The 27,901-nt window shown below is 50.1% G+C and overlaps 2 protein-coding genes across 3 annotated transcripts in view; one reads left to right on the forward strand and one right to left on the reverse strand.

Annotated features, from left to right (window-relative positions):
- Positions 1-206: 206 nt before the first annotated feature.
- On the reverse strand, positions 207-3,770 carry MRPL14 (mitochondrial ribosomal protein L14). Its single transcript, XM_037405357.1, has 3 exons — positions 3,665-3,770; positions 3,394-3,487; positions 207-866 (listed from the first exon to the last, which is right to left on the reverse strand). The coding sequence occupies exons 1-3, from the start codon at positions 3,753-3,755 to the stop codon at positions 500-502; spliced, it is 552 nt and encodes a 183-aa protein (XP_037261254.1). The 5' UTR covers positions 3,756-3,770; the 3' UTR covers positions 207-499.
- A 7,130-nt stretch (positions 3,771-10,900) lies between these two features.
- Positions 10,901-27,901, forward strand: part of TMEM63B (transmembrane protein 63B) — a 48,096-nt gene continuing 31,095 nt past the window's right edge. For both annotated transcript variants that reach the window (XM_037405354.1, XM_037405355.1), the window contains exon 1: positions 10,901-11,048. The gene's annotated coding sequence lies outside the window, so the exon portion shown is untranslated. The remainder of the gene's footprint in view (positions 11,049-27,901) is intronic.

Raw genomic sequence — 27,901 nt, forward strand, 5'->3', positions numbered from 1 at the left:
TTAGGTAAAAATGTAAAAACTAATCCTTCTATTGAATGTGCCCAAGGCACCAATAACTCATTGTCTCTCTCTCCTACTCCATTACATGTGAATCTGTTTTGCAGACCCCAGTGTCATTGGGCCAGGGACTGTGCTTTGTCTCTTGCTCCTGAGGAACTGGAAAAGGCAGAAGTAGGGAAAAGAGAGCATAAGTGGTACAAAACAAGAAGGGTTTTCATGTTCTCATTTTAATGATGAGAGACAAAATTAACACCACCGTAGCAGTAAGAGCAAAGGACCATTTCCCAAACACACTGCAGTTGTTCTGTGAAATAAACCAACCTCCTTTTGGAGAAAAACAAGGTATTTCAACATAGAAATTAGTTGATTCTAACTCTTAAATGGGAAGAGAGACTCTTGATGAACCTCAATTTTTTCACATTTCACCATTTTCTAGGACCATGGAACAGATACTGTATGAAAGGATATAAACAGGATTGCCGGAGACCTTTCTTAGCTTTCACACAAAGTTGCGGGCAATGGCCAACACTTTGGAGACCTTTCCTTCTCTCTGTCGCAGGATACAGGGTATTGGTGTTTTTATTCTAGTCCCTATTGGATTTCCGTTGTCTTCTATCAGTACCACATTGTTGGAATCAAATCTAGGTGTCATGGTGGGGCCAGGCATCTTGTGCCCTACAATTAAAGCCTTCTTCTTTTCTCCTTTGATAGCCAGAAGGATTGTATCTCCTACTTTGCCAACTCCGGTCTTGTTATACACGTGGATACATTTTGGTGGCCTGTGGTACGGCGTGTTCCCCAAGGCACTGTTGTCCACCACTCGCACGCGGGTGAGTTTCTGTATTGCTCGGCATGCTCCAGTGATACTAGCAAAAGACAGGAAAGAATGAGAGATAGATCCCCTCAATAACCCTTGGGGAGCAAGGGCAAACCCAGCACAGGAACTTGCCATTACACAAACCACTTGGAAGTTGTCAGCAACAAATATCTACCATATGGGTGACACACTGACTGCATTCAATGTGCTCTTTGAAAGCCAGATGCTACTCTGGACTTTGCACACTCTTCGCTAAATGTCAAACACAAAACGTTTCTACTTTGAAACTACAAAACTGTTCTACTTTGAAACATGACAAAAAGACGACGTGAAGAGCAGCTTGCATTTACTGGGCTTTTTAGTAACTGCAGGTTATTCCATTAAAGTTTAATTTATAAGTAAAAAAATGTGCTTGCTTCTGCTACAAACAGCCTACAGGAACCTAAGACTCAAGTTGGGCTCTTTCAATCTTGTACACGGTCCCCAGCAATAAGGACTTTTCTGAACTATCTTCTTTTCAGTAAAGTCTATGAGGGTCTCCCATCTTATTCCACCCTCAGCGAAACCTCTGAGGTCCTGCTGTGGCTGTGCTAAGCTGCCACCACCCAGAATCTAACAGATCACCACCTTCCTCATGTGGGAGGAACCCAGAGAGACGCCATCTCTTCTGTACCTGTTTGTTCTGTGGGATTGTCAGAAGTAAGAAACAACAAAAATTAACTGTGCAATACTAAGTTGTTAGATCTGAGACTGATTATGTTTGGGAACACCAGGAATAAACAGAAACAATTCAACCTCCCTTACAGAAACGGCTATTCTTTTATCCAGTAAGCTCAAATGCAAGTGATTTGTCACTTCTTTTCAAAGGATGCTCAAACACAGACCATCGGAAAAGCAGGAAGATCCTTTGTACTGCTAAACAACTGCTTTGCAGTATGGCACTAGAAACATGCTGGCCAGACAGCTGCAGGAATGCAAAGCTGGCGTCAGCTGAACTACTCAAATAGACAGCATATGGAGTCAACCTAACTGTCCATTTTGTTTTGCAGAGCAGAAGCATGTACAGTAAATAAAGGCCAATGGGGACCATCAGCCCTTCTTGAAGATGAAGGGCCTGTATTTGCAATGCCACCTAGAAAAGCAAGCCATCTCCTGCTTATCAAACATGGTGTGAATGGACATCAATTGAAGCAGACATCTTTACACACAGTAAGGGAAGGCTGGCTGGGTCAGTCTGCGTTAGTCTAACTGCTCCAGAGGTCGTGCTGACTTTCAAGATTTGTTTCCCACAGCAGAGGCCTACCCCAGCTTTCCCCTACAAGAAGACATCCCTCCTCTCTCTCAGAAAGTCACTCACCTCTGCAAGCAGCCACCCCCTCCTGTCCCATCCCCTGGCAGGGAGGGACTGTGGTATACTACACTCCCTATCCTTTGCCTGCCGGCTGCAGCTGCACAGCAGGGAAGGCAGAAGGGAGGAGGCTGGAAAGGGACAAGAGTATTGTCACAGGAAGGAGAAGGGGGAACCTAGGCAGGACCAAATCCACAACGCAGCAGTACCAAACAACTGTTAAGTGTGATTGCCCAGGTACCACTAGCCAAGAGTAACTGTACAAGGAGGCCTTTTTCTTTCCCCTTGTTTCTTCATTTCTACCAGAATCGTGGAGCAAAACACCACCACATCCAAAGCGGGCCCACCGCAAAGGAAAGGTTTCCCCATTCAGACTGGCGACATCCTGCAGTAGCACTGCACGCCTCTGTGGACTTTGCCTCCCTCTCATTGTCAGTGTATATATATACTTTATATGTCTACTGGCTGATGCTCTCATGCAGCCCATTTACAGAGAAAGCTGGTAAGACTTAGACACCTCCTCCAGAAGCTCCTGGGAATACCACACAACCTAGCCCTGAGCATTGTCTTAAGCCCCTCTCTAGACCACAGTCATGGGAATGGCTATTCTCATCCTTTAAACTGAAGCCCTGACCCTTCAAAGAGTTACATGCTAGAGATTCCCCACACTTGCACCAAGTGTACTGTGGGATTACGCTCTAAGCTTTGCACAAGGCACTGTAAAATGAGGTCCATGAACTTAAGAAGCTTTTAAGTGCCTTGAGCCTGGAACAAGGACCTAAAGAAAAATAACAAAATAGACTCTGTTAAGGTACAAGGAAGTAATTTTTCAGGTTACTTTTGTACTATATAACTGAAATAATGAACTCTGGAATCATTTTAAACATGTAATTGGCTCTGCATCCGCAGGGGCTGGCTGACAATTTTTTGCACTTGGCTGAGAAACACAAGCACTTTCAACTTCTGCTTGCAGGCCCTAGCATTGCCCTCAAAGGCCTAAAAGCCTCCTTACACGCATGTGAAAATGCAGAGTTCAGACTGCCAGAGAACTGCGCATGTTTGGGTTCACTTTACAACCCGTGAAGGGACAACTGAGATATCTTTTTAAATTATACTATAATTTTTGTATTACAAATACCATAACTTATGTTGACCTACTTAACAGCATCTCTTCCAATCAGGAAACTCTATCAAGAAAAGAAAAGCAAAAGCAAGATTTGAAAATTACCTGAAATGTCGCTGGATCACTGTACCACTTAGATGGGTTAAGGATAGACCCAATCGTCTATTCAAGAGAGCCATTTGGATTCTGGTAACCCACCCTGCATAAGAAAAAGAGAGAATTATGCTCCGGAAAATGGTCAGAATTTGTTTTGCTTCCTTTGCCTTATGTGAATCACACACTAGAGCCTCAGCACCATTTTAAACACTGCAATCCACAGCACATGGAGTGGTAACAGCATCCACAACACGCTACAAAGCAGATCAACAACCCCTACCTGAATTCAGGAGACAATATAATTCAGATGCATGTACTACAAAGCTGGATTCAGTAGCTTCTTGCACAAAGAGGTAAGGGCTCTTCTGCATGCACGGTGAATTATGTAACAACAAGCAGGTCTGAGAATTTCAGATGTGAATTAGTTTAAAGGCTGCAGTGACCAGTAAAAGCTACCACAGTTACTTGTAAAAGTTACCAATGCTACCTATAAACCAAGCAAAAAGCCAGAAATACTCTGCAGATTGGCATCAGTTTCAAGAAACCATTTGCCAGACAAGAAACAAGACAAAGCACCACTGGTGAGGGCGTGCTCCCTCTCAGCATACACGAGGAGTTCAGCAGCCTGTGTTTAGAGATCAGCATCATACCTCTGCCAAACTCACCGCATTAAGGCTGCCCACAAGAAACAGTTCCCTGTAACTTTACGGTGCTCGCTCAACCCAAACTGAACCACCACCCCAACTGCAGCAGAGCGAGGTTACAAGGGTAACCTCTGAGTTTACCACACCTTCTTCCCTAACTGCATCTACAGCAGTTCCTTAACCTCGTTCTGTCAGACTGATGAGGACCAGCTTGCACACGCCACCTCAAAGACTTATCTGAACCTGGATCACTTTACCAGACATCGGTTATGGAGCAATGACCCAGGCAGCTATGCTGGCAGATCCAAGTGAAGGGAGAAAACAACACTTACTTAGACAGCCAGTCATCCTTCAGGCTGGCTCAGGTAGAGCTAAGGCTTTCCATCTGACTGCAACTACCACTGTGGGACACTGCTTGCTTAGACCGTGGCAGTATAACCAACACATGCTCCGCTTCTCTCCTTTTCTAAAGTAAACAGAAATACACTGACCTCTTATCTCCCGTTGCCAATTCTGATGAGCTTAGGACCTAACTGTAGCGGTACACTGTAAAGCCATTCTCTTATTTTAAAAACAAAGCTGACCTACCTTCTCTAGGGAGAAAAAAGTACCCACAGTGCCTTCCAACAGACAATGCCACAGCTGTTCTTATTACAACCAAGTAACGCCCAGGCTAAATCTTCACTCTCTCTTTTGTTTTTATTTTCCCCCAGTGTGCTTGCTTACTTGGAGATGTATGTAATTTTTAGGATCTGCAGTCGTCCAAGAGAGTAAGCGTTACCCGACAGCAAGATGAGAAGCACCGGAGATGAGCACCACAGCAATTTTGTAGCAGCACTCTCTGAGCAAAGCACAGGATACGTGGTGAACTATCTCATCTGTCGTACAGGCAGGTTTAGAAGAGAACAGCAACAGCCAAAGCTTACGTCTATTTGCTAAACAACGCCACTTTTCAGTAGGGTGGAAGAACTCCAAATGAGTTCAGAGCTTCCCTGCACTGCCCCCTTTCTGAAAGGAGACTCCAAGAAGGCTGTGTTTTTGTCACAGCTCCTTACCTAGCTGTGTGATCCTGATGAAAACAAGGCCCTGCGGTAGTTACAGCGCTGCTGGCAATCAAGATCCAATTACCTGGGCCTTGCTGCTCCTAGGATTTCTAAGCAAGTTCGACTACGTTGCCTTGCTGTAAGCCCACACTCTGCGTTGGCAAGGAGGCCAGCCTGTGTCCTGTTCTGCGCTCAGGTGTACTGTTTCCCTGCGTGAAACTCAAACCCAGTGGGTATTGCTCCTACTTCCTCCAGAATCGCACCAAGGCCTTGGATCCCCCTAGAAAACCTAAACAAGCAGCAGCAGCAAGTTGGCCTCTTTGTCATCTTTGCTGGACACTTTTTGGGGAGTCCAGCCGGCACTGTCATCCTGTCTCTATTCCCCTGGCAGGCACGGTGGCCTCAGTGACAGGAGAGGACAGGCCTGCTCATCCTCACCACTACATAAGACCAATAGGAGAGGTCTGCTGGTTTGTGGCAGGGCAGGCACAGGTGCACACTCTGCCTGCTGTCAGAAGGACAAAAACATCAGGACCAGCATAGCTAGATGTGTTTAAGGTTGCATGTCAGAGTCCTAAAGTGCTGCCTAAACCCTGAACTCACTCCCCACTCCTGAGAGGAGTCATCATTTGTTTCTACCCTATGGCAACAGTGAAGGTTTGAAGTTACAAAACTACCAGCAGAAGCATCAACAGCATTAAGCACCCAAGAACTGTTTATTTTTCCAGATGACTCAGTAGCCCCTTCTTTCCTAAGAATTATTCCTCGGCACATTAAGATGTGTCACAAGCTAAGAAATTGATTATTTGGTATGAAGCATCCTGTTAAGAACTGAGTAAACAGGGGGGTGCTTCCAATTAGCAGGAAGGTTCAGGGTGGAGGGAAGAGAAGAATGCATCTGTGGCATGGAGTACAGCATTCAAGGGTGCAAGTGGGTTCACAAAGGGTGAATCACATCTTCAGCTATCGTAACATGCCAGCCTCCCTTCCAGAAACAACTAGCCAACAGTTTGGGCCTATCTCCAGGTGCACCTCAACCAGACCCAGTCCCAACTTGCTCCCTCTGTGGCTGTGATCTCCTCTGGCCTCAGTTTTTCCCCTCTGTGGAGTGGCTAATTACTAAACTAAACTCCAAAGGGCACAGAGGCCACTCTTTGTCATGTTGGCTGCTGCCACACAAATGCTCCGAGTTGGTGCCAAAGTTGACGAGTCGCTATAAAGCAATGACAGCCATCAGCCACAGTGCAGCAGGCACCTCTCCCCTTCCCAGTGCCAATGTTGCCTCACACCAGTAGACCTTAAAAAGGCTCAGAGGAGGCTGCGCTTAGCACGGGCATGGGGAACACACGTGACGTAAGTTTGCTTCTGGAGGCAGCTCTCCTCAGGCTGTCAGGTTTCAGTGCTTGGAGGTGTATGGGAAGAGTACCCCCATAATAACCCTCAAGTTATTTCCTGCAGGAAAATCTGCAGGAGCTCCCAGAAGTCTGCTGTTGGTATTGCCCAACTGATACACGAGTGCACCCTGCAATACCCTGGACAGGCAAAACACCAATGCTGCTTAGTACTTAGCCACTAATACACTCCTGACTGAGGAATTATCTTGGAAGGGACTTCTGGAGGTCACCTAGTCCAACCTCCTGCTCAAGCAGGATTAATTTCCAAGTTGTTCATGCTAGGCAAGAGCAGTATTTAGGCAGACACGATCCTAAAATAAAAGGTCCAACACAAAGACAACTATTGATACAATGTCAGCCATGTGTAGCTGCACCAAAGCAGCAATAAAGAACCATGCAGAGAAACCTCTCTCCCAGTTCCTACCCTGCTGCCTGTAAATTCTAGCAGTCTCTCTATCTCATCGCTAGAGAGACTAATTTCTTAAAACTAGAATCATAGAGACGCTTTGCTTCTCTCTGCTCCACACACCTGTTAAAAATTAGCACAGACCTCAGGCAGGGTTTGGAGTAAGATTCCAAAAGGGGGGAGGAGTTTGTTAATCAAATATTCACTAAAACGACCCAATTTCTACTTCACTGAATAAGCCTGAGCATGCAATAACCTGCTGCAGCAAACAGTCCCTTCTCAAGGGTCCTTCAGCCTGACACCCTTCAATGCAACAGACCGACATCGAATTCCAACAGCACACAACAAAGAAATTCTTCACCAGTTACAAACCTCTGGAAGTTATTTACCCATTGCACCATTTTCAAGTGCCATACCACAGCTACCACCTTCAATGTTTCTCCTTGAGATTAAAGAATTAACTTATATTTATTGCAATCTTGAGAGGTTTTTGAGTGGAGGAATTCTGGAAAAATTTCATTCCAGCTAACAGAAGCAGGCCACATACAGTATTTCCATCAAACACGTAAACACATGAGTAGACCACCTCCGGGAGCTGATAAAAAGCAAGGACATCTTCCAGATAAGAACAACAGGATTACATACTCACTTTCAACCAACGTCAGGGCACACAGTACCAAGAAAGGAAGGCCTGTGCCCCCCCTACACACATTTCCATCACCTCCCTTATGCTGGCTCTAGCATTAATGTAAATTAGTCACAGTTTTCAGCTAGGTAAGTTCCCTGATCCAACTCATCCTGCAGGTGCATGAATGCTGGTGCGAGGGAATGTGGCAAAACACAAGACAGGGACTTCTCCTTTCACTGCCAACCCCAACCCAGATTGACACTCTGACAGTATCTCCAGAGAAACACCAGGATATTTGTACAAGAAAAGAATCTCTTTCACTTCAGAAAAAATACTGATGTGCTTCACAAGAATGGTCTGTATTAATCTGCACTATTAACACAGCCGTGGGAGCACTAAAAAAGTCTGTGTCTGAACACTCAAGAGCCCAGTGCAATGGCTCTGACCAAGTGTTTATCAGTGTATACCCTAAAAAACTGTCAAGGTGCCGCTCTTACCGTGCCTGCATCCTAAAGTAAACATACTTTTAAGTAGTGCTGTTACCTAGTAATCCAGTATTACTTTCCTTTTTAATCACAAGTTTCAGAAATGACACCTGCTGCCTGTATTCCCAAGATCTGTAGTTCCACAACCATTCAGCTACTTCTTTTCCTTCTTTCAGCTAGTAACTCATCCACACAAACAGGCCCCAGGAAAAGCCAATGGATGTTACAAAGAAAATGCTGAGGCCTACTACCCAAAGCCTGCTGTCAAACATACAAAATAAAAGAGAAAAATATTCTTCACTTTAATAGTAGTAACCTGACCTGCACAGTCCAACAGTAGGGGCCAACATTCCCTTTATTCTTCTAAGAGACCAAACCAGACATGCTCTAGGCACCACAAAGATTTGAACTGCATCTGTCATCCATCATTAAAATGCAGGAAATAAATCCAAGATACTACATGTGATGCAAATACCTAAACCCCTACTCTGCCACTGCAGGTTTATTTATAGACCGTCTGTCAGGGCGAGCTACAAGAGCCAACTGTGAACTACAGGACTCAATACATTCACAGTTCTCCTCATAAAGGAAACAATGTGATTAAGGGCTTTGTGTACCTTAATGACAGCCAGAAAGGCAAAGGATTCACACAGAGGAATTAAGCCTTTACGAATTCCATTTATGAATAGGATTAGCTACTAAACAGAATATTTATTGATCCAAGTTACCAACAGAAACTCATTACAGGTACGTGTTAACAATTTTGCAGCAAAACACACTAACCTCATTTTCCAGATGACAATCACCGAAGGCAGATAAAAAGAGCCAAGTATCTTTAATGAAAACTTACCTTTGACATTTTACATAACCAGGTTCCAACTCTAAGGCACTTATGGCTCTTACCGTTCTAGTATCTGAGCACCTTAAAACATTCTATATATTTACATTCACAGCACTGTACTAAAACAGGAGGGATTATTCCTAGTGCAGCAGCAGGAAATTAAGCTACAGAGAGGACACCTTCCTGTGCGAGGTCAAAGGAAAGGATGAGCAGAGCAAGCACCCAGAAGGCCTGCGCTGGTATGGTCTGTGGGGCTGGAGGTGGAGCCCAGCAAGGTCCCTCCTTGTCTCTGCCTTCTGGAATTACAGGTGAAAACAGAGAACTGCCCACACTCCCATAACTTAATGCTGCTATAACCTCTCAAATATATCTTTACTACTTCCAAAAAGTGTTGAGGTGTCAGGAACAAGACAATAGGTGGCAAGCCACAAGACCAGATTCTCTTCCCAGCCCTGACCTGGGTGACCGGTGACCAAATACCAACCAACAAGGTGTGATTACAAACCAGATAGCAGTAACCATGCTGAGGGGAGCTGTGGCAGGAAGGACATGAACAAGAAGGAAGAGGAGGGGAGCTGTGGCTCACCCCTTAAAAAAAAGAAGTCAGTAACCACTGACTGGTTGTTCACAGAACAAAGAACAACAGTGACTCCAGGCCTTTCTGATAAAGCTACACCAGAAAAGGATGCCCAATACAGACAGAACTCAGGCTTAAGACAAACGTGACCTGCAAAGGCATACTCATGCCGCAAGGCAGGACAGAGCTACCTGCAGCTTTGCTGCAATAAACCTCACTTCTAACTCAAACACTTCCCTTAACTCAGTTTCTCTCTGTCCAAACTAGACTCTCCCAGGTATGACTGGAGAAACTCTTGAACCAGACAAGTGAGCACAGCTCAAATGAGCATCTGTGTCCTGCTTTTAAAAAAGCTGGATGCCCATCTGCTTTTACTACAAGGAGTAAGACTTTCACGCTCTTAAGAAATCTGTCATCCTGTCTTCCTCCCCAAAATGCCTCTCCTTACTCACTGAATCTCCAAAGGTTTTTTGGAGAATAACCAGCAAAGGAAGACTAGCACCCACACTTCCCGAGTCCCCATGACACACACGAGTAAATGCCATGCTTGTCAGGACACAGGAATTTTGGTCTAACTTTGCTGCATGACTGCTCATACCCACACAAGCCTCATCCCGGCAGTACAGCCCCGCATGAATCCTGAAGCAAAGAAATGCTCTGAAGGACACACATGCAGGAGTGTCAGACCAGTGTTTTCCTCCTGCCCCCAGGCCAGACTGCTAGGGCAGGGCCGAAGGTCAGTGGGGGCAGAGGGTGCTGCCTGCCAGAGAGGCAAGATGCCACCGGCCACCCCATCTGCAGTGCCCTGTGTGCAAGCGACATGTGGGCTCGAGGCCCTGCACAATCCGGGCTCCGGCTCCCAGCCGCTTTCCCAAGATGCCGTGACCATCTGCCATGCTGCTTCCAGCTCAGTCCCTATGCCGCCTCCAGGCCAGCGTTTTTCACTCTTTTTAGAGCCGCAACACATGCCCAGGGTTCAAACGTCCCGTGCGCAGAGGACCACTGACGCCTGCAGACGGCTCCCCGTGAGGCATGGGCAGCAGGGCCGGTACCCGGGGAAGGCTGAGAAGGCCGCCCGCGCCCCGAGCAGCTCGGCTGAGAGGCCGGTGCGGGATCGGCGCCGGCTCCGGGGGAACGCCAGCACCCCCGGGAGCGGCCCGGCTCGGCGGCGCGGCCAGGCCGCCCGCAGGCCGCCCGGCCCGCAGGCCGCGGCCGGCCGCGGCCGGCAGGCCCAAGGCCCCACGACGGCGGCACCGCGGCCCAGGGGCGGAGCCGCCCGCTGCCACACGGCTGCCTACACCCGCCGCCCACCTCGCTCCACTGCCCCCCACTCCCGGGACCGCCTCCGCGCCCCCCGCCCGCACAGGGCCCGCACCCCCCGCCGCGCACCTCCGACGGGAAACGCGGACCCTCCGGCCGCAGCGCCCGCGCGCATGCGCAGCCCCGCCGCCGGGCCTCGCCCACCGCTGCGCAGGGCCCCGCCCGCCCGGCCGGTGCCCCGCCCCGAGCGCTGCCGAACGGAGCCGAGCCCACTCGGGCGGTTGCCGCTCGCTCTCTGCGCGGCGCAGCGCAGCACCGCAGCGCCCGGCCCGGCGGGGCGAAGCGGAGCGGCAGCCTGGGGGGAGCCAGTCCGCGCCTGACACCGGGTAAGCGAGCCGCCGGTGCTGGGGGCTGCGGCTGGGCACGACGGCCGCGGCTCCTCTGGGCCAGGTGGGCCTGGGGCCGCGGCTCCTTGCCGCCTCAGCGCTTGCCGGGGTGGGGGGCAGCGGCCGGACCTCAGGCCCTCTTGAGGCGGAGCGGGCCGGGCGGCGCGGCCGTCGCGCGGAGCCCGGCAGCGGGGGCGGCCCCGGGCGGGGGGCGCCGCCTGCCATCTTGGGGCGGAGCGGGGGGCGCGCCCGGGTGCGGCGCCCACGGGGCGGCCTGTGCTCCCCGCCGGGGCTGCGTGGGAGCCGGGTGGCTCGGGGCTCCGCGGCCTCTCGCCCGCCTCCCATGTCTGCCGCTGCGCCGGCCCTGGGCCCGGCCGCTGCTGGCTGGTGTGGCTTCTGCACCCCGGGGGTCGCCGGGCCCACTTCCGCGGGGTGGCACCGGCTCCCGCCTCACCTGCGATCGCCGTCGGCGGTGCTGAGGCTGCTTTTGTTCGTGCTCGGCCTTGGGGAGCCGCCTGTCTGCTTCCCTGCCTCTCCTGCGGGCACGGCGGCGAGCGGCAGGGGAGCGGGAGGGATGTTCCAAGGGTGGGAACAGCAGGCGAATTTCTGATACCGCCCTGCCCGTTGGTCCCTGGAGAACCTGGCGGTCAGATAGGGCTTGTGTCTGTGGTAATGTACCCAAGCAGTCTCTTTCTGCTCTTGTCTTGGTCCCCGGTCCCTCCGAATCGGCAAGCCATGGCTTTTTTCCTCCTGTCCTAGTGTGCCCTGTATGTAGCTACCTGCTGAAGGCATCACGCCAAAAATCTGTGATGTGGCTGCAGTCAGGCTGGTGCCTGTAGCAGGTTTGATAGCTTTCCGCTGGATGGAGACCAGGTGTTCTGAGAATTTGGGATTCTGGGCACCTCCCTCCCTCACCCTTCCCTTGATAGTAGGAGTTGGAAGCAAAAGGCTCATCAGGGCGCGCTCTGCGTGACTAATTTAGTTGTGCATAGTCCACGAGGAGGTCCCTCCTTCCCTCCTGGATTTGTCTGTTTCTGTGGAAGTGTCTGGCTCCATTGTGTCATCCTCTGGAGTAAGCACACATGGAAAGCCACGGGCTGCAGGGCAGGAGCATCCCGTTGGCAGCAGTCACAAAGCCACTGAAGGGTTGCACGGCACAGGTACCTCTTGGATGATTCTGCAGATGCCCCACCCGGGTGTGGGACAAAGCCGTTGCAAGTGCATTGCAGGGACTGGTACCCTTCCCCTCCAAACGCCTGTGCTGTATGGTTCCTAATAGCCTTTTATTCTGTTAATGCTTCTGGGAGAACAGAAAGCCGACCACTCAGCTCATAACCGACTCCAGGAGGACTCAGTTCAAACCAGAAATAGCAAAACATTAAAGACGTTGCTTCTAATGGCTGCAATTAGCTGGCATCTACCTGGGAAAGGTCTTTTTCATCTCAAGCCTTTTAGTGCTAGGAATACACTGTCTTTACAGGGAGAGAAGTCCTTTCTGCAGTACTCACCTGGATGCTATTGGAGCAAGATAAACATGAAAGAAGATGCCTTTGAGGGGGTTGGGAAGAGACTCTGGTTTGGCTCATGAGTATGTTTTGTTGGACTAAGTTTGCTCTATTTTTGTCTGTTCCTGTCTTCAGTAACCTTGGAAGGAACTGAAGCTACTGTATTTTCTGAGGGTGTCGGTTTTCTTGTCAGCAAGGCATTGCTGTGAGGCTTTGCAGTGCTCCATTTTCTTCTCCTTTGTCCAGAGCGTGGTGCAACTATCCTGAAATGTCCTAAGCCATGAGTTGAGCCAAAAAAAGAAAAATACTGAGTGCTTTGCTTCTTGTTTGTTCTTGGTTTGTTTTCTTTCTGGGCTTGTAAAATATCCTTAGTCATATTTTTTAGCTTTCTTCAGCATTAAAATGGACTAGAACTGGCTTGGGGGGAGTTCTATGATTTTTTTATGTAAAAAATTTAAAATATCATCATGAAATTGTTTAATTCTGGGAACTAGGACTTTAAGAAAACCCCAGGTAGTGTGAGATTTGCAATAAAAGCCTGAGAGCTGGCAGTGCTGAGGGCCTGCTTTTTGTCTGTTGCTAATTACGCTTTCCTTGAGCCCAGGGTAGCTGGAGTGCCTCGGGTCATGTGGAGCCCTGCAGTGTCCCGCCGGTGGCTTCTCTGCCACCCTCCCCATCCATACCGAGGTGCAACCCCAGTCCGAATGCTTTCTGTAAGCAACCTGTCTCTATCCTGGCAGCCAGGGTGAGGCTATATGCTGGGGACCCAAGGGCTCTGCAGTCGGCACCTCCCACTCCCAGGAAAGGCAGCTGGGAAGCCTGCGCAGCCGTGGGGTGCCTGCTTCGTGCTGGAGGAGGCCCTGGGCATAGTATACTCTGCCCGCACTGTTAATTGCAGACGGTGCTGGTTATGGATCCTGTGGCTGATTTGCATATCAAAGCATCTGAGAGCTCCGCGGTGGGTAAGGATGGGCAAGGATAATAAGGCTTGCTGGATGCTGGGGCCGGATCTTCCCTGGGGCTTTTTATGGTGCATAGATGAAACAAGATGATGGGAATGTTTGGGAAACATGGAGATTGTCTCAGTGTCTTTGAATGACAGTACCGTAAAGGCTTTTTTAATCTAGCAGCAGCTTTCCAGGGGGTGGGAACCAAGGAGAGGGGGAACAATCCTTGGTGACAGTCCCTCAGGCTGCTCCTGCCCTACCTCCTTGTGTCGAGCTGGGCACTGGGCAGCCCCATGCTGCCCTCCAGCAGCCGTCCCCCCTGGCTGATGGCCCCTGCAGTGAGCAGCTGGTGTGCCAGCCCGATGCCTGTTCTCCATGCTGCCTCGCAGAAGGAGGTGGAGGCCTTGCTTGGATAGAGCCTGAAGCATAGGGGCACATTTGCTACCACCTGAACTGGCTCTGCAGGGTACCAGGTCTTGTCTGATGGTGCAGGGTGCATTGGGGGGGGCAGGAGCAGTGGAACCACGAATGGGTCATGGCCTCTGGGATGCTTTGTGAGTCAGAGGAAGGTTTGGTCTCAGCACAGCTGTCTGCTGTTCCTCCTGGCTCTGGAAATGAGCCTTGGGGAGCTCAGAGCTTGCTTGCAGGCTGAGCTGGAAACCAAAATGCAGGTTTCCAGGCAGGAGGGAGGCAGGGATAGAGAAAGGGAGGGGAGTTCCTGTGTTCCTCTGCCGCTTTGATCCTAGCAAGTGTGTTGCTGGTAGTGATGCTCTCTAGCTTTGAAGGACTGGCGTGGGACAGCTGGACTCTCTGAAGGTAGCTCTGTGTTCATTGTGAGAGTGCCTGCTGCCTGGAACTGCAGCCCTGAGCCTCTCTCTTGTGCCCTGAGCTGTTCAGGTTCTTGCTGAGAAGGACTCCTTGTCTTGCCACCCATATGGGGGGTTGGTGTGCACAGAAACTGCCTTGAGCGTGGCCTTCTCAGGAGGTGCCTCTTCACCTGCAGCCCTTGTCCTGTTGGCAGCTCCCTGGCTCGCTTGGGAGTTAGCTGGGGGGCAGACCTGATGCGTTGGCTAGAAAGCTGGTTGAAAGGAGAAGAACAAAAATCAAGGAACAAAGAAACGCGCACGTGTGTGCGCGCTCTGCAACAGAGAGAGGGTGAGATCCATGAAGCTGGTGCCAAGCTTGTAGAGCAAAGAGTTGCAGTATGAAATGGCTTTTCTGTGAGCCTGCAGGCCCGTGGTTGGCACTGCCTTCTCACTTCGTGTCCTTCCAGCGCGGAGCTGGGTGTCTGCCCTCTGCTCCAAATACAGATTAGCTGCAGGAAGCTTCTCTTGCTAAGCGTGAGATGCAGAACGTTTTCCTCCATGCTTCTCTGTGTGGTGCTGGCTGCCCTTCGCAGGGTTCTCTTTGCTTGCATTGTGCGTTCCCTCCACCTGATTGGTAAGCAGTGCTGGAAATTCTTCTGTTCTCCCTGTGGCTCTTTCTTGTTGATACTACTTGCCTGCTGTTCTCCCTCTTCTGCTTTCAAGACCCTTCCTCCCCATCCCTTGTAATGTCAGGTGGCAAAGTGGGCATGCTTCCCCAGTATCCCAGTGCTCCCCTTAAGCCATGCTTTTATAGTGGCTACACAGCTTATATGGTCAAGATGGCATAGCCCACTGCATCCTTTGAGCAAGGTCTCCCGTTCTTGATGTGCTTTGGTCTAATTTTCAATGTCATCAGCTTCTACCCACGTGGTTATTGTGCTGGGAAGAGAGAAGGGTCTTGTTTTATGTGTGCTGTTTTTCCCCATAGAAATTGGCCATTTGTAGTATGGGTCTGACTTAAAGCAAGGTTTTGAAGATTCCTGTTTGTGTTGCCCAATCTGGGAAGGTGTTTGTGGTACTGCATGAAAGAAAGGGGTTGGATCTCTTAAGGGACTCTGTATTCAACAGGTGGCACGTTACACCAGGAGAAAGCAATTGCAGGCAGGATCTGTGTCTGCCTGTTTTTGGTATGTTCTGCAATTGCCTTCCTGAACCACCACAACTGTGCTGCCTCTGAGCAGCAAGAGAAAAAACATCCCTGCCTTTCTTTGGCTGGAAGAGTGGCTGCTGCAGACGTTTCTTGTCTGACTGTTACCTGTCACTCCCTAGAAGGACTGTATGTCCCCAGGGCTACTCCTGTGAGTCCCTGTGTTGGGTGTGCTCATCTCCTCTGCACCCCTGTAATTCTGTGTGTGGAGCGGTTGCTTGCTTTGACACCCCCTTCCCTTTCCCCTAGGGTTGTTACTGCTGGTTTCCATGCAGGTCTGCTCCTGGCTCAGCGCAGAGCATGGCCCTGCAGACAGACAGCTGCCACCGGTGGTGTGACCTCTGGCTCTGTCATACCAACAAGGAGGCCATGTGGTGTTGTGCTCTCTCCTGTTGACCTGCATGGGAGAGCGGCTCTGACAGGCTCCCTTAGAACATCCAGCTGTCTCCTGACGTGTTGCTGACACACTCACGAGGAGGGTGATAGTCTTATCTTTCTAAGCGCAATTTCTCACAAGAGTGCATTTAGTAGGACAGTTGTGTGTTGGCCTGGTCCTGCTTTTGCTAATTAAATGGTGGCCTTTAGTGGGCTGTGTCTCGGGTCCTTTCAGAGCCAGGGGATGGGACGATCTTGGCATGATCATGTACTTAGAAGAAACTCAGGTGGAAGCAGGCCTTGTCTCCTGCTTGAAACAATTATTAACACCTAATGTCTTCTGCTTGGAGGTCAGAGAGCCTGGCAGTGACGCAGACAGAGGAGGGTCTCTGCAGCAGACATTAGGATAATTTGATCCAAGGATGATCTTAAAAAGGATTCATCCTCAACTCCCTGTGCATATGGTCTAGACTCCCTTTGTGTGAAACCATTGGACGCTGGAGGCTCTCAGGTGATGGTGGTAGAGCTGATGTCTTCTCCAGAATGGCAGCATGCACAAGTTGGTGACTTGGTTTTGCTGGGCTCTTGTCTATGCTTGAGGCACAAACCTGGAAATTAATTACTGTCCATCAGCTGGGCTGTGGTAGCCAGCCAGGGGCTTGCTACTACAGAACACAGAAAAGGCAGCTTGAGTTGGCATGACCTGCAAAGTTACAAATCTGGGAGGAAGGAACTGAATTTGTGGTGGATGTGAAACTCGGTGTGAACTCCCAGCTAGGGCAGAAGGAGCTGGTGCAGCTACTGGATAGAAGAAGGAATTGGCTCCTGGCTGTGTGGAAAAGAACAAATAAAATGTGACAGTAAGAACTGTCTTCACCTTGCAAAGGAGGTCAGGAGTGATGAGGTACTTAAAGGAGTTAATTTTAAAAAGTAAATCCAAGCACCAGTCAGAACAGGTGACAAGAGTATTTAGGTAAATTAGATGTGACCATGTGGGAAAAGCCTTATAAAATTTCCCCTGAAAGTACTTAAATAGCAGACTAAGACAACTTCTGCATGGTGAGCAGCCACCTTGGAGAACATCTGGTAAAGAGAGAACCCAAGCTCTGACCCCTTGAAATACAGGGAGAAAGAATGGGACTACAACCAGCCTGTCTAAATAATCTGGAATAAACAATTAAGCAGTTAGTGTTTATCTTGTTAAGAAGGTGGGAGAATATGCTGATTAAAAATCCACCAGTGTGCACTTATCTGGAACGTACCACATCAAGCCTGTGAATGCCCTTGCCTGAAAGGATGTCTTGCCTAGTGGCTCAGCGGGGGTGGTGGATGTAATAGATCTTAAGTCAGTCTTTGTTACCGACCCAAGCGTCAGCCTCATAAACAAATGGGGAAGGGGTAGGAGATAAGCATCCCTCAGATGGACCCACAACCAGTTGAAAAGCTGTACTCGAAAGGGTTCCTATCTGATAAGAAGACCATGGCTAGGCAGGGCAAGGGAAAATGTTGATACTAGTTTCAGAGTTCCAGAGTAGGATGAGTTAGTGCTCTGCTGGGGGAGGAGAAAAGCCCAAGGTGAGCCTTGTGCCAGGCTGTATGAGGAGCAATGCCTCTAAAGCGCAGGAAGCAATTAGAGTTCTTGACATGGATGAGGTGTTGCTGAAGGACCAAGCTCAGATGTAGATGCCACCCTTGGAGGAGGACGTGCGCAAACAAGAGGGTATCCAGGAAAGCAACAGAAATTATTAAGGTCTTTAGAAATATTGTGTGGGAAGAAGGATGAGATGAACTAGGACTGTGTAGCCTGAGGAAGAAAAGATAGAAGAGAGAACTTCATGGTCTTTTAAGTATGTAGAGCAATGTACTTCTCTAGAAGGCTGTAGTTGTAATGAAGACGAGGCAGGAAGCCACTCGGCTGTAATGAGGGAGTTCAGACTTCATGGTTTTCTGTAGTATCAATTGAGATGGTGAAGCAGAAGAGGAGGCTGTCTTGAAGTTTTTTATGTTTTTGGGTCTGGGTGTGTGTGTGTGGTGGTTCTAAAACAAATTAGCCAAAAGTCTGTAGATATGGATGAGTCGCAGCTGGCTGTGCCTCAAGCAGAGAATCTCACCGGATGACCAGAGGCCCCTTCAAGCTTGGCTCCTTGTGAAACATTTGATACCTGGAAAGGCAGCAGTGAGTAGCTCTAGGAATGAGATTTTACTGCTGTAGGAGGTGGTGGGGAGACTGGTAATAAAATACGCTGTCGGTGCTCAGAAAAGGATGCAGATGAATCGAAGAGAATGCAGGAAAGTTACAAGATAATCTAAGAGCTGGAGAGAAGGCTTTATGCTGAGAAACATAAGAAGATCAATCTGTTTGTCTAATCAAGGAAAAGATTAAGGTGAGGCTTCGTTATCCTGCATAAGCATAACATACCTTATGACTGTGTATCATTAGCTTGCTAGGGTAGAAGTGCCAGGCCATGACGAGTGGCAAGAAGAACCCATGGTGAGATGCTGGGGCTGTAGTCACCTTCAGAGCTGTGCAGCCAGCTCTGCCTTCTCCACAAGCAAAGTGGAGGTCCCCATATTTGCTTGTTGCCAGTTTCTTTGTTCACCCCTGTTCTCTGGGTTTCAAAGTTGCCCTTGTTCATTGCTTCTGCCTCGGTGTCTTAAGTCCTTTCCTTAAGAGTCCTCTACCTTATGAGGAGGCATCTCCAGTAAAAGAAAGCAGTAGCCTGACCCCAGCTAATATAGGGTGGTGCCCTGATAAGCCTATGCCCACTCTCTGAATGTGCCTCTGAAATTGTTCCCTGCCTCTCCTTGCCCCCAGCCTGTCATCTGCCTCTGCGTGATCTATAGCATCCCTTCACCAGTGGCACACTGCTTCTTGGCCAAACAGCTACTTGCAAGCAGCCAGCATCTACCATCTCTCCAAACTCAGCACCCTGGCTGGTGAAAATGATGAATGAAACCAAACGTCACCTCTGGTTCCTGCCAGCCTGCAGTCCAGTGCTCTGTCAGTTATAGCTGCTGGTTTATTTAGGGTCTTTATGCCTGTTTTCAGTCCGTGAGGTGATGTTTCTGCCTTAGCCTGATGAACAAACCTTGAGAGAGAGATTGGGTGAGAAGTCGCAGCAGATGGTTTGCTAAAATCTTGCTACATCCACAACTTCCCTTTCACCCACTAACGCTGTAATGCTGTTAAAAATAAAGATGATCCAGTGTGCCTCACAGGATGTATCCCTTGTAAATCCCTGCTGCCTAATGCTCCTGGAATCTCACGCTCTCATGTCTTCGTGTTTTATTATCGCCTAGGGTAGGAGGGGAATTTCAAAGCTAGTAGATAGCTCCTGACAATGGTTGCGAGTCAGGGAAGAGCAAACGCTTTGATATGCTTTAAGGGAGAAAGGGGAAAACCCCCAGTGTTTCACTCCCTTATTATTTTTTTTTTTCTCTTGAGCTTTGTTCCATTTGATGGGGGCAGAGCTTTGGTAAGCGTTTGTGTCTTCCTCTGGGTAGCAGAGTGCTCCTGGGTGGAACAGCCCAAGTTACTTCAGAAGAGTCCTGTGGAGTAGCAGCTATAGCTCAGCTCCCCTCTGGTAGATACGGGGTGAGGGGCATACCTCATGAGAACATGGTATGGTGGCAGTATTTGAGCACGGTCTGGGCCATGTCTGTAGAGCGCATTAGGTGCCTCCTTCAAAACACCTCCAGCTTTTCTGTCCTGCTTGATGTGTAGGATTACCTGTTTTGATTGCTCTGCTGATACATTGTTTTGGCAAAAATGCTCTGGCTTCTCAGTCTGGTTTTATTCCACCACCTCAAAACACCAAGAAGCAGTTTTGCCAGTATAACTGCACCTCCATGAGCAGTCTTATGCCTGTAGAGACATGTTGATCGCTTGGGTCTTTACCTCTGTGTCTGACACAGCTGTGCTCACAGATGTCTCTGGGGTTGGCTAGGTGTGAAAGAGCAAATAGGACTTTAGCTGGAGCTCAGAAATCTAGGGGAGAGAAGAGATGGGCCAATCAAAGTACAGGTGGTGTACAGTTTTAATGAGCCTGTTTTCAAAATACATGGGAGTGACTGATGTGCTGGAGGTGAGTGGCTGGTAAATAGAGAACAAAGCAGATTTTGGACAGCTTGGGGAGAGGGGGCTTTGCTATTTGGACAGTGGCACATATGCTGTCTCTTGTTTGCGCTGCATTTCTTGGAGCAGGAAAAGGGACTTTTAAACCCATTCAGTGAAGGCAGACTCCAGCCCATCCAAGCCATGGTGCAGGTAGAGCTGTGTGTTGTGACTGACTTGGGGTGTGGACTGGAAACTCCCAGCCTAGTCCTGAGATGCAGTCCCAGCCACTGCAGAGTGATGAGCCTGTCTGGCCCACAGCAAGGGTGCCTGTCTGCTCATCCCTCTACTCCCCTCCCTTATCCTGGATGTTTCCAGCCTGTCAGTCATCCTGGTAGACCTCTAAGTTGTCTCCCAGCCCACCCCAGCATCTCAACAGCATCCCTTGACTTCCAAATGTTATTGATTGCAAAGCCTGCCCTTCCTGCCAACCCCTCCTTGCAGACCTGGCTCTGGAGGCTCCAAGCGAAGCTCTGGGGTAACACCCTCTCCTCCTACCCGAGCTGCCTTGGCTTGGCTGCCTTGTTATTCCTGCTCTGCCTTCTTGCTTTAGATGTCTGTGCGTTTTCGTGCCCCGTTTTGCCTGCAGGAGCCTCATGCCAGTCGGATTTTGGGATCAATGAGGGTTTGAGACTTGAACGTGGTAGGAGGGAGGTGATTTGGCACTGGCTTTCTTGTTCTTTTGTTGTTGTTACTGTTATTATTATCTGCCTCTACTTCTTCTTAAAGCATGTGCATTGGGGATGGTGGGACAAGAACTTCTGCCCCATCCCTTGGTAACCCAGCAGGCAAGAAGGTCCAGGAGGAGGCAGCCCTGCTGGCGCATTCTTCTGCCACCTGCCATGCTGGGGGAGGATTATCCCACTCCTTCCCCAGTGCTGTGGTACCAAGACAAATACCAAAGGGAACAGCTGAGATATAGTTTCTGTGCTCCTATTCCAGTGACTGTGGATGCTGGGGCAGAAGAATAACAGACCATAGAAAGTTGTCAGGCATATGTGCTGTCCCTTTTGGGACCCCCTCCCAGGGCTGGGGTTTAACCTGGTCATAATGTAAACCTGAAGTCTTCTCCAGGTAGAAAAGAACTAAAGGAGAAAAGGTGACAGTGGAGACACTGTGGCAGGTAGTAGGAAGTGACATGTAGGAGCCCCAAGAGGCACAGAACTAAGAGCTTGTAGATGGGGAATGGCAGCTGGGACATCCAAGCTGAGTACCCTGCAGCACTACTGTTCCTTGCAGGTACCCAAAGATGAAGGTGGACACTGCTTGCAGACAGGAGAGGCTATGCTGGGGCTGGCAGGGGCGTCCTGTGCCTCAGGCCATGAGTGGATGGGAAGTGTTTTGTTCCTTCTTTCTCACTCTGAGACAAACTTGCTCTTCAGTGGCACTACCCCCTCCCTCGAGGGCAGGGAGTGTTACCTGGTCCTGAAGAGCCTAAGCGTTGACCTTGGGTGGGAGATTAAACAGTTGGTGGCAAAACTTCATAAGGTGCGCTGTTGCCTGCCTGGGCATCTCCCTGGCTGCTTGGAGATGACCTGAGCTGGCAGAGGTGGCATGAAGCTTGTGCTCTTGCAGTTGCCCCAGCAAACAGCTGGGAAACCATTCAAAAACATTTTTAGTTTTAATCCTGTAGCTGGTGACACTCGAGCAGGGACGGGAAAGGTGTTGCTCACCCAGGAGAGGAGTAATCCAAAAGCCTGGGCAGAGGAAGGGGCAGCAGGGCAGTGACAGCCCCCAGCCACTTTCCTGGACCTTACCAATGGGAACGAAGGACCATGGCTCCAGAATGTGCTCTTCTCTCTTAGTAACTCAACAGGGGTTTCAGCTGACTGTGGGTGGGGGTGTAAACAGCAAGAAATACTTGTGTGCTGCTGGGATGTCTAATCTGGAAAGTGGAGTGTCTTTCTAATGCTTGTGAGTTAACTATGTGATCTCCCTGGGAGGGGTTGTATGTGATTCCAAGGGACAGAAGCAGTGGCATGGGTCATACCAGCGGCATGCCTGTGGTCATGCAGCTGGTTGGAGTGGGATGCAGAGCAGAACCAGGCTGTCCTGCGTTGTGAGTCCACGCTGTTTCACTGCTGCTCTCTAAAACAGTGTGCTGATACCTCGCCCTGTGACTTGGGGTAGCGGGGATGCCGAAGGCAAGCTGGATGCGTGGTTGTGAGTGGCAGGGAGTGAGTCAGCACAGGGGGGCGGGTGAATTGGTGCTGGCAGGAGTAGGTGGGCTGGGGCATGGGTGGGGATGTCCAGGAGCTGCAATGTGGACATGTGGGAAGCTAGCAGAGTGGGGGCCCAGCAGCGGGTGCTGAGGTGAGTCAGGAGGATGAAGAGAGTGAAGGATCACCCTGGACATGGGCAGTGCTGCTGGTGCCTCCACCTTTGCAAGTGCAGGAGCCTGCACCCCCACTGAACCTGTGGCTTGTTGGTGGGGAGAAGCCATGCTGAAGGGATGGTATGTGAGGGTGAGCTGAGTGGATGGCTTATAGCCACAACTCATCGTGCAGCTGACCGGCAGTTCCTGGCCCCTATGTGTCATGATGTCCTGTGTTCCTGCAGCTAGGGCAGTGTGCTCCAGGCATGCTGCTGGACTCAAAGCCTTAGTTGAATATGCAACAACCCCCAGCTGAGGCTTTATGTTAAAGCCCCCAACACCAGCCCTCCCAGTGCCTGTTAGGAAAGGTTAAAAACTTGGAAATCGATCCAGCTTCTTAATGTGTATGTGCATCCTCATCAGCCCGTTTGGGGCTGGTAAGTGCAGTAGCATAGGAGATGGAGCTGGGAAATGACAGAGGGGAGCAGAGCCAGGAGGTCCATTACCAGTTTGGTCGGGCGGAAGAGGTGTTGGCTATTTGAAGGCAGGAAAGTAGTAACTTTCCTGAAGACAGAGAGGAAAATGTGAGGCTCTAAAAATGAGCCTGGCGTTGGGAGATGGCTGGATGCAGCCAGGAGGGAAGAATGGAAAATGTGGTAGTGGCTCTGGGAGGAGCCAGGGGCTGGCACCGGTTGTTTCGCCTGGATGGGCTTCAAGACTCTGATCTGCCACCATATGGGTGTGCAGTTCAATAACATCACACGGGATCTGTTTCCAGCCACCCAGGAGGGAGTATAGCTTGGACACCAGGGAAAGTCTGCAAAATGTAAGGAGCCCTGGGAAGTACTTATTTCTTGCCTTCTGTTGCTCAGGTGCATATTCCTGGACAGTATCCTGAATGTGAAACAATTGCCATGGGAGCCTGGGGTTGTAATTCCTCTCCTCCACTACCTAACTTTGACACCCATAGCAAACTTTGTTGTGCTTATCTCTGCCCAGTGCTGAAGGCTGGTGTCACTGGTACCTCAGCAGTCAGATGTCCTTGCTTTATGCAGCCCTGCAAATCTAACTCTTCCCAGGGGCGCTGAGTAAATGCAGCGGGCAGAGTGACCATCCAGAGTATGGAGGCTGGGCAAGGGAAAGCAGTGGGGGCTGCCTTCCCACTCATCTGCCAGAGGGCTGCTGGCTGGCAGGATTGTGTTCCCCCAGAGGCAGGCACTGCCTGAAGAAGTCTTGTCAGAGCATTGTAGCAACCAGCAGCCCTCCACTGAGCTGCTGGAAGAGGGCCCTAGGAGCTGTCAGGAAGTTTTTGGAGACCTTATGTTAAATCTGTTCTTCAACACCTGGCAGCACTTGGGTGCTTCCTGAGCCTGGAGCAGGCTGCAGGGGGATGTTGGCATACTCCTGTGTGCTGGGTCTGATCTCATCCTTTCACAGCAAGATCTTCCCAGAGCTTAAGGGTCTGATGTAAAAAAATGCTGAGCGTGCCTCAAGTTTGCTTGCATTGGTGAGAGAGCTGCGGGTGATCAGCCATGCCGCAGCCCTAAGTAACCCTTCCACAGTCCTCTCCTCTTCCCATGACAGGAGAAGGGTCCCTTGCTCATGCTCCCTTGACTCATCTCATCCTCCGCTTCCAATGAGAGTGTACTTGGTGTTGGTAAACAGCATGTTATAAATAGGCAACTGATGCTATATTGGGAGGAATTTTCTCTACTGGTGAGCACAGGCGTAGTGGGACCTGGGCCTGGAAGCTGTGAGCTCGGCTGGCAGACATGCAGAGGTACTGGTGACCCTTGTCAAGGGGCTGTTATGGGCATGGCTGGAGGGAAGCTTCCTGAGCAACAGCTCTGTCCATCTGGCCCTGGGAAGCCATCCACAACCTCCCACCCCTACCGACACGTGGATGGAGGGCATTGGAGGGGAGCCTTGAAAGCAGCTAGGATTCAGGAGGAAGGAGGGGGATGCACATGGCTGTATTAGGCTGCAGTTGTCCCTGAGGGGCTGCAGGTGTTTCATGTAAGGACAGAGATACTGCAGCTGGCAGCAGTGTGCTAAAACTTGGGACTTGGTAGCTGTCGGCTTCCTCCTATTGAGATGGTCCCTGATTCAGGAGACTGTATGTAGCCAGATCCAAGTGAGACTCTGAAGATGAGCAGAGGAATGCCCTGGGCTGCTTTGCAGTGCTCACTGGTGTGCTGGGTAGAAGGCACCAAGCAAAGGATCTCTTTGATCGCTGCCCAGTCATACATGCACGTCCCTACCCCTGTGGTGCTTGGAGAGCAAGCACTGACCCTAAAGCACTGCTGGGGCTGTGGATTTCTGATGAGCTGCAGTAAATGAGTCAGCCCCCAGCTACGTGTGAGATGTGGAGCCCAGCACAGCTGCATGCAGCAGGGTTGGTCTCGGAGGTCCCAGCGTTGACCCTGACAGGATGTGTCCCCCTGCCACAAGACCTGGCAGCCATGCCTGGTGGCTGGCACTGCAGCCTCAGCAGAGGCCTGATTTCTGTATGTGGGGATTCCTCAGAGGCTTTGACCAAGTTGCCAGCTGGGTGGCCTGAGTGGGGGGCAGTGTGCCAGGGGTGAAATTCCAGCCTCCCTGTTCCCTTACTGGGCTGCGGCAGGATTGTCTCTGGTGTAAACAGGCAGGTAGGGTGGCAGCAGCAGCAGGGCTGGCCACCCAGGAGGAGAGGCTGGAGGAGGTGCTGCTCTCCTGCATCCCTGTACTTTCCTATTTCAGGCCCTGGAGGAGCTAAGTGTGGCTGCCAGGTTTGCTCTGGGAGCAGCCAGGGACCTTCCCACCTGGAGGCTATCCTGGAAGGTGTGCTGCCAGCCCCGGCAGTGTAGGGTGGAGAGGGGATGTCCCCACTGCAAGCAGCCGTGATTCAAGGAGCTGTGAGTTGGTGTGCCTGGGATATATCTCCTAGGGTGATGTTTAGGCAGGGGACTGCTAACTTTGTGGCCTTCTGCCTTATCAAACAGGAGGGTGACTGGGGGTAGGAGCAGTTGCGCTTGCCTGGGAGCTCTCAGGAGGGTGGTAGTGGCTTGCAAAGTGCAAACTGAACCTCAAGGCTCTCATTTGAGGAGTGCAGGCTTTTCTTGATCTGCTGCTCAAATATGCAGCACCGTCTGGCCTTACCCTGTATTGTCCAGGTAGTGTGTTAAGCCATGTAAACCTATAGCTGCCTAGTGTTTTCCTGTGAAGTATTGGGCTGGCTCCTCTGAGCTGATTGAGATGCATTGGAAGAGCCAGGCAAAAGGCATCCCAGGAACAGCCTGACTGGTGTGTGAGGTGAGGTAGTGTGGCTGCACTTTCTCCACTGATAAAAAGCAGTATGTCCTGTGAGAGGCTTCTGCCTTATCTCCGGCATGTAAGCACGTGTCTTTCCACACCAAGATCTGAAAAGCAGTTGTTAGGAAGCCTCACCTCCATGCGTTAATAGAGTTCACCTCTGCTCTTGGCATCTGTAGATTGCCTGCGCTGGCAGGAGTGCAGGAGATCTTAGGTCATACAGCTGCTTGGGGAAACTGAGGGACCCAATGCTTTGGTGCAGAAGACCTTTTCAAAAGACCTCATAACAGCAATAGAGACGCAAAGGCCATGTTGGTGGTGTGGTAGTGTTTGCCAAGAGCCAGGCAAGCCCTGATGCTAATGATTGGTAGCAAGTCTGGCAGCAAGGTTCAGGTGTGTCCCACGATGTAAAAATGGGGTAACTAGGATGTTTGAGTGTTTGTTGATACAAACAGGAAAACTGAAGTTCACTGTGTAACAGTTGACACTTGTCAAACTGTTTTTATTTTAAAAACATTTTAAACTATTTGCTTTCCTCTCCTGCTGTGGGCAGTTTGGGCACCATGGGAGGGATGCCATGCTTGGGCACCATGTGCCGGAAGGAAACACGAAGCGAGAGGACAAGCTAGGATAACACATTATAGGGGTTTAAATACTTGGCCACAGCGTGACTGAAAGAGAACTCTTTGGCCTCTCAGGCTATGAATGCAAAGGAGTTGTGCTGTAGAGCAAGAAGACATCAGTACCATTCTCCTTGCAGTTCTGGCTGTGTCCATACTTGAGAGGTTCAGGCACAATACAGCTAGGAAGATGCTGACCACACAGAGACATCAGCCACAGAAACAGAGGCTGGAAGGGTGTGTTGGGAAAAGTGCCAGGTGTACAGAGCTTCTTAAGCTTAGCTTAATGAGAGCAGAGGCAGGTGAGGTGTCTCCTGACAGAAAAGGATCTTCAATCCCTTTGCTGAGAAGGGGGAGCAGTATTTTTGGAGGAGCAGCCAAAAGCAGAAGTAATGGAATCTGGAAACAGAATCAGGATGAATGGCATGCCTTTCAAGGCTGCCAGAACCATTTCCCCATGAAGAGAAGAAAATTTTCTGGTCTAGGATGATTTATTTAACCAGTCACTATGAAGTGTACTGCAGGAACCTATTTCTCATTATTAAAGAAAAATTCTGGTTAAGCTACTTGGTCTTTGCCAGTTCTGCCCTGCGACGCTCAACTGAGGCTGGGTTGAGAACCACTGCACATAGCTGGGGTTCGGAGAATGGTCTTGGAAAACAGCCGGTCCTTGAAGCAGAGTACAGTGCTCAAGCCTGTCCCTTTTTAGGTAAACACTTTAATTTAGCCATGTACTTAAGTTATCATGACTTCAGTGAGAGTATTTCAAGATAAGTATGTACTTAGGAGCTTTCCTGAGCAGGGGTGTGATTTCTTTTGCCTGAAGAGCCTTGGAGAAATATCTTTAACAAGCATTAGCCCATACAGCTGCCAAAGCTAGATTTGTGTTGGGAGAAATACTGAGTGGTAACCTCATCTGGGTTATTTATTAGTAATTAATCTCAGAATGCTATAATCTACTAATTGTTTTTCTATCTCTGCTCCTGTAATGTGTTTGTGAAGACCAGGCAAACTTCGCACCTCTAAGGAAAATTCTGGAGGAACTGCTTGGTGTTCTGTCGTGTTGTATTAAAGACCTCAACCACTGCTTTAACCAGTGATTTGTCTTTTCATGCAATACATGTGGTGTGTTGTCCTGATCCAGAAATGAGGTATGGAACAGCATGTTCACCCTCTGCAGCATGTGAACTATCAAACAACAGTTCAATGTTCTTAAGGTACCCTGATTGTCTTTGGGGTCCACTGGCTCCTCTTTATGTGGGTGTACTGCCCCTCCTGCCCACCTCTGTCATGCTGCACTTCACATCGATCCATACAGTCCGATGCCCTTTCCATGGGGAATATGGAAGGAAAACAGCCAGGAGTATGATCTCTTGGTGGAAACCTGTGGTGTGCTTTGGTGCATCCTGACAGTGTTGTGCTGTGTGCTGGTACCTGTGTCCAGGTGAACATTGGGGTTGTGGGTACAGGTTGACCTTCAAACTTCAAGGCTTCAGACAAGGTTGGAGACACAAGATCAGAGATGAGATTCACCCGAGGCTTGGAGCACCTCGACCCCAGCCATCAGTGCTATCATGCTGTTTTCTTTTGGCCTCAGAAGTCATCTATGGAAGCACAGAGCACAAAGGAGCGCTTTGGGAGGGAGGGGTGGTCTAGGGAAGCATGGCCAGAATA

Source organism: Falco rusticolus, chromosome 12 (assembly GCF_015220075.1).
Source record: "Falco rusticolus isolate bFalRus1 chromosome 12, bFalRus1.pri, whole genome shotgun sequence".
Lineage (NCBI taxonomy): Eukaryota > Metazoa > Chordata > Aves > Falconiformes > Falconidae > Falco > Falco rusticolus.

Bases quoted from the DNA above. Each gene is read 5' to 3' on its own strand.
- MRPL14 (XM_037405357.1), bottom strand. From the start codon at position 3,755: ATGCAGAAGAGCCCTTACCTCTTTGTGCAAGAAGCTACTGAATCCAGC. The intron at 3,488-3,664 runs GTAGGGGTTGTT...TTTCTTATGCAG, and splicing joins ATATTGTCTCCTGAATTCAG to GGTGGGTTACCAGAATCCAA. The intron at 867-3,393 runs GTAATTTTCAAA...GTCTTTTGCTAG, and splicing joins GTGATCCAGCGACATTTCAG to TATCACTGGAGCATGCCGAG.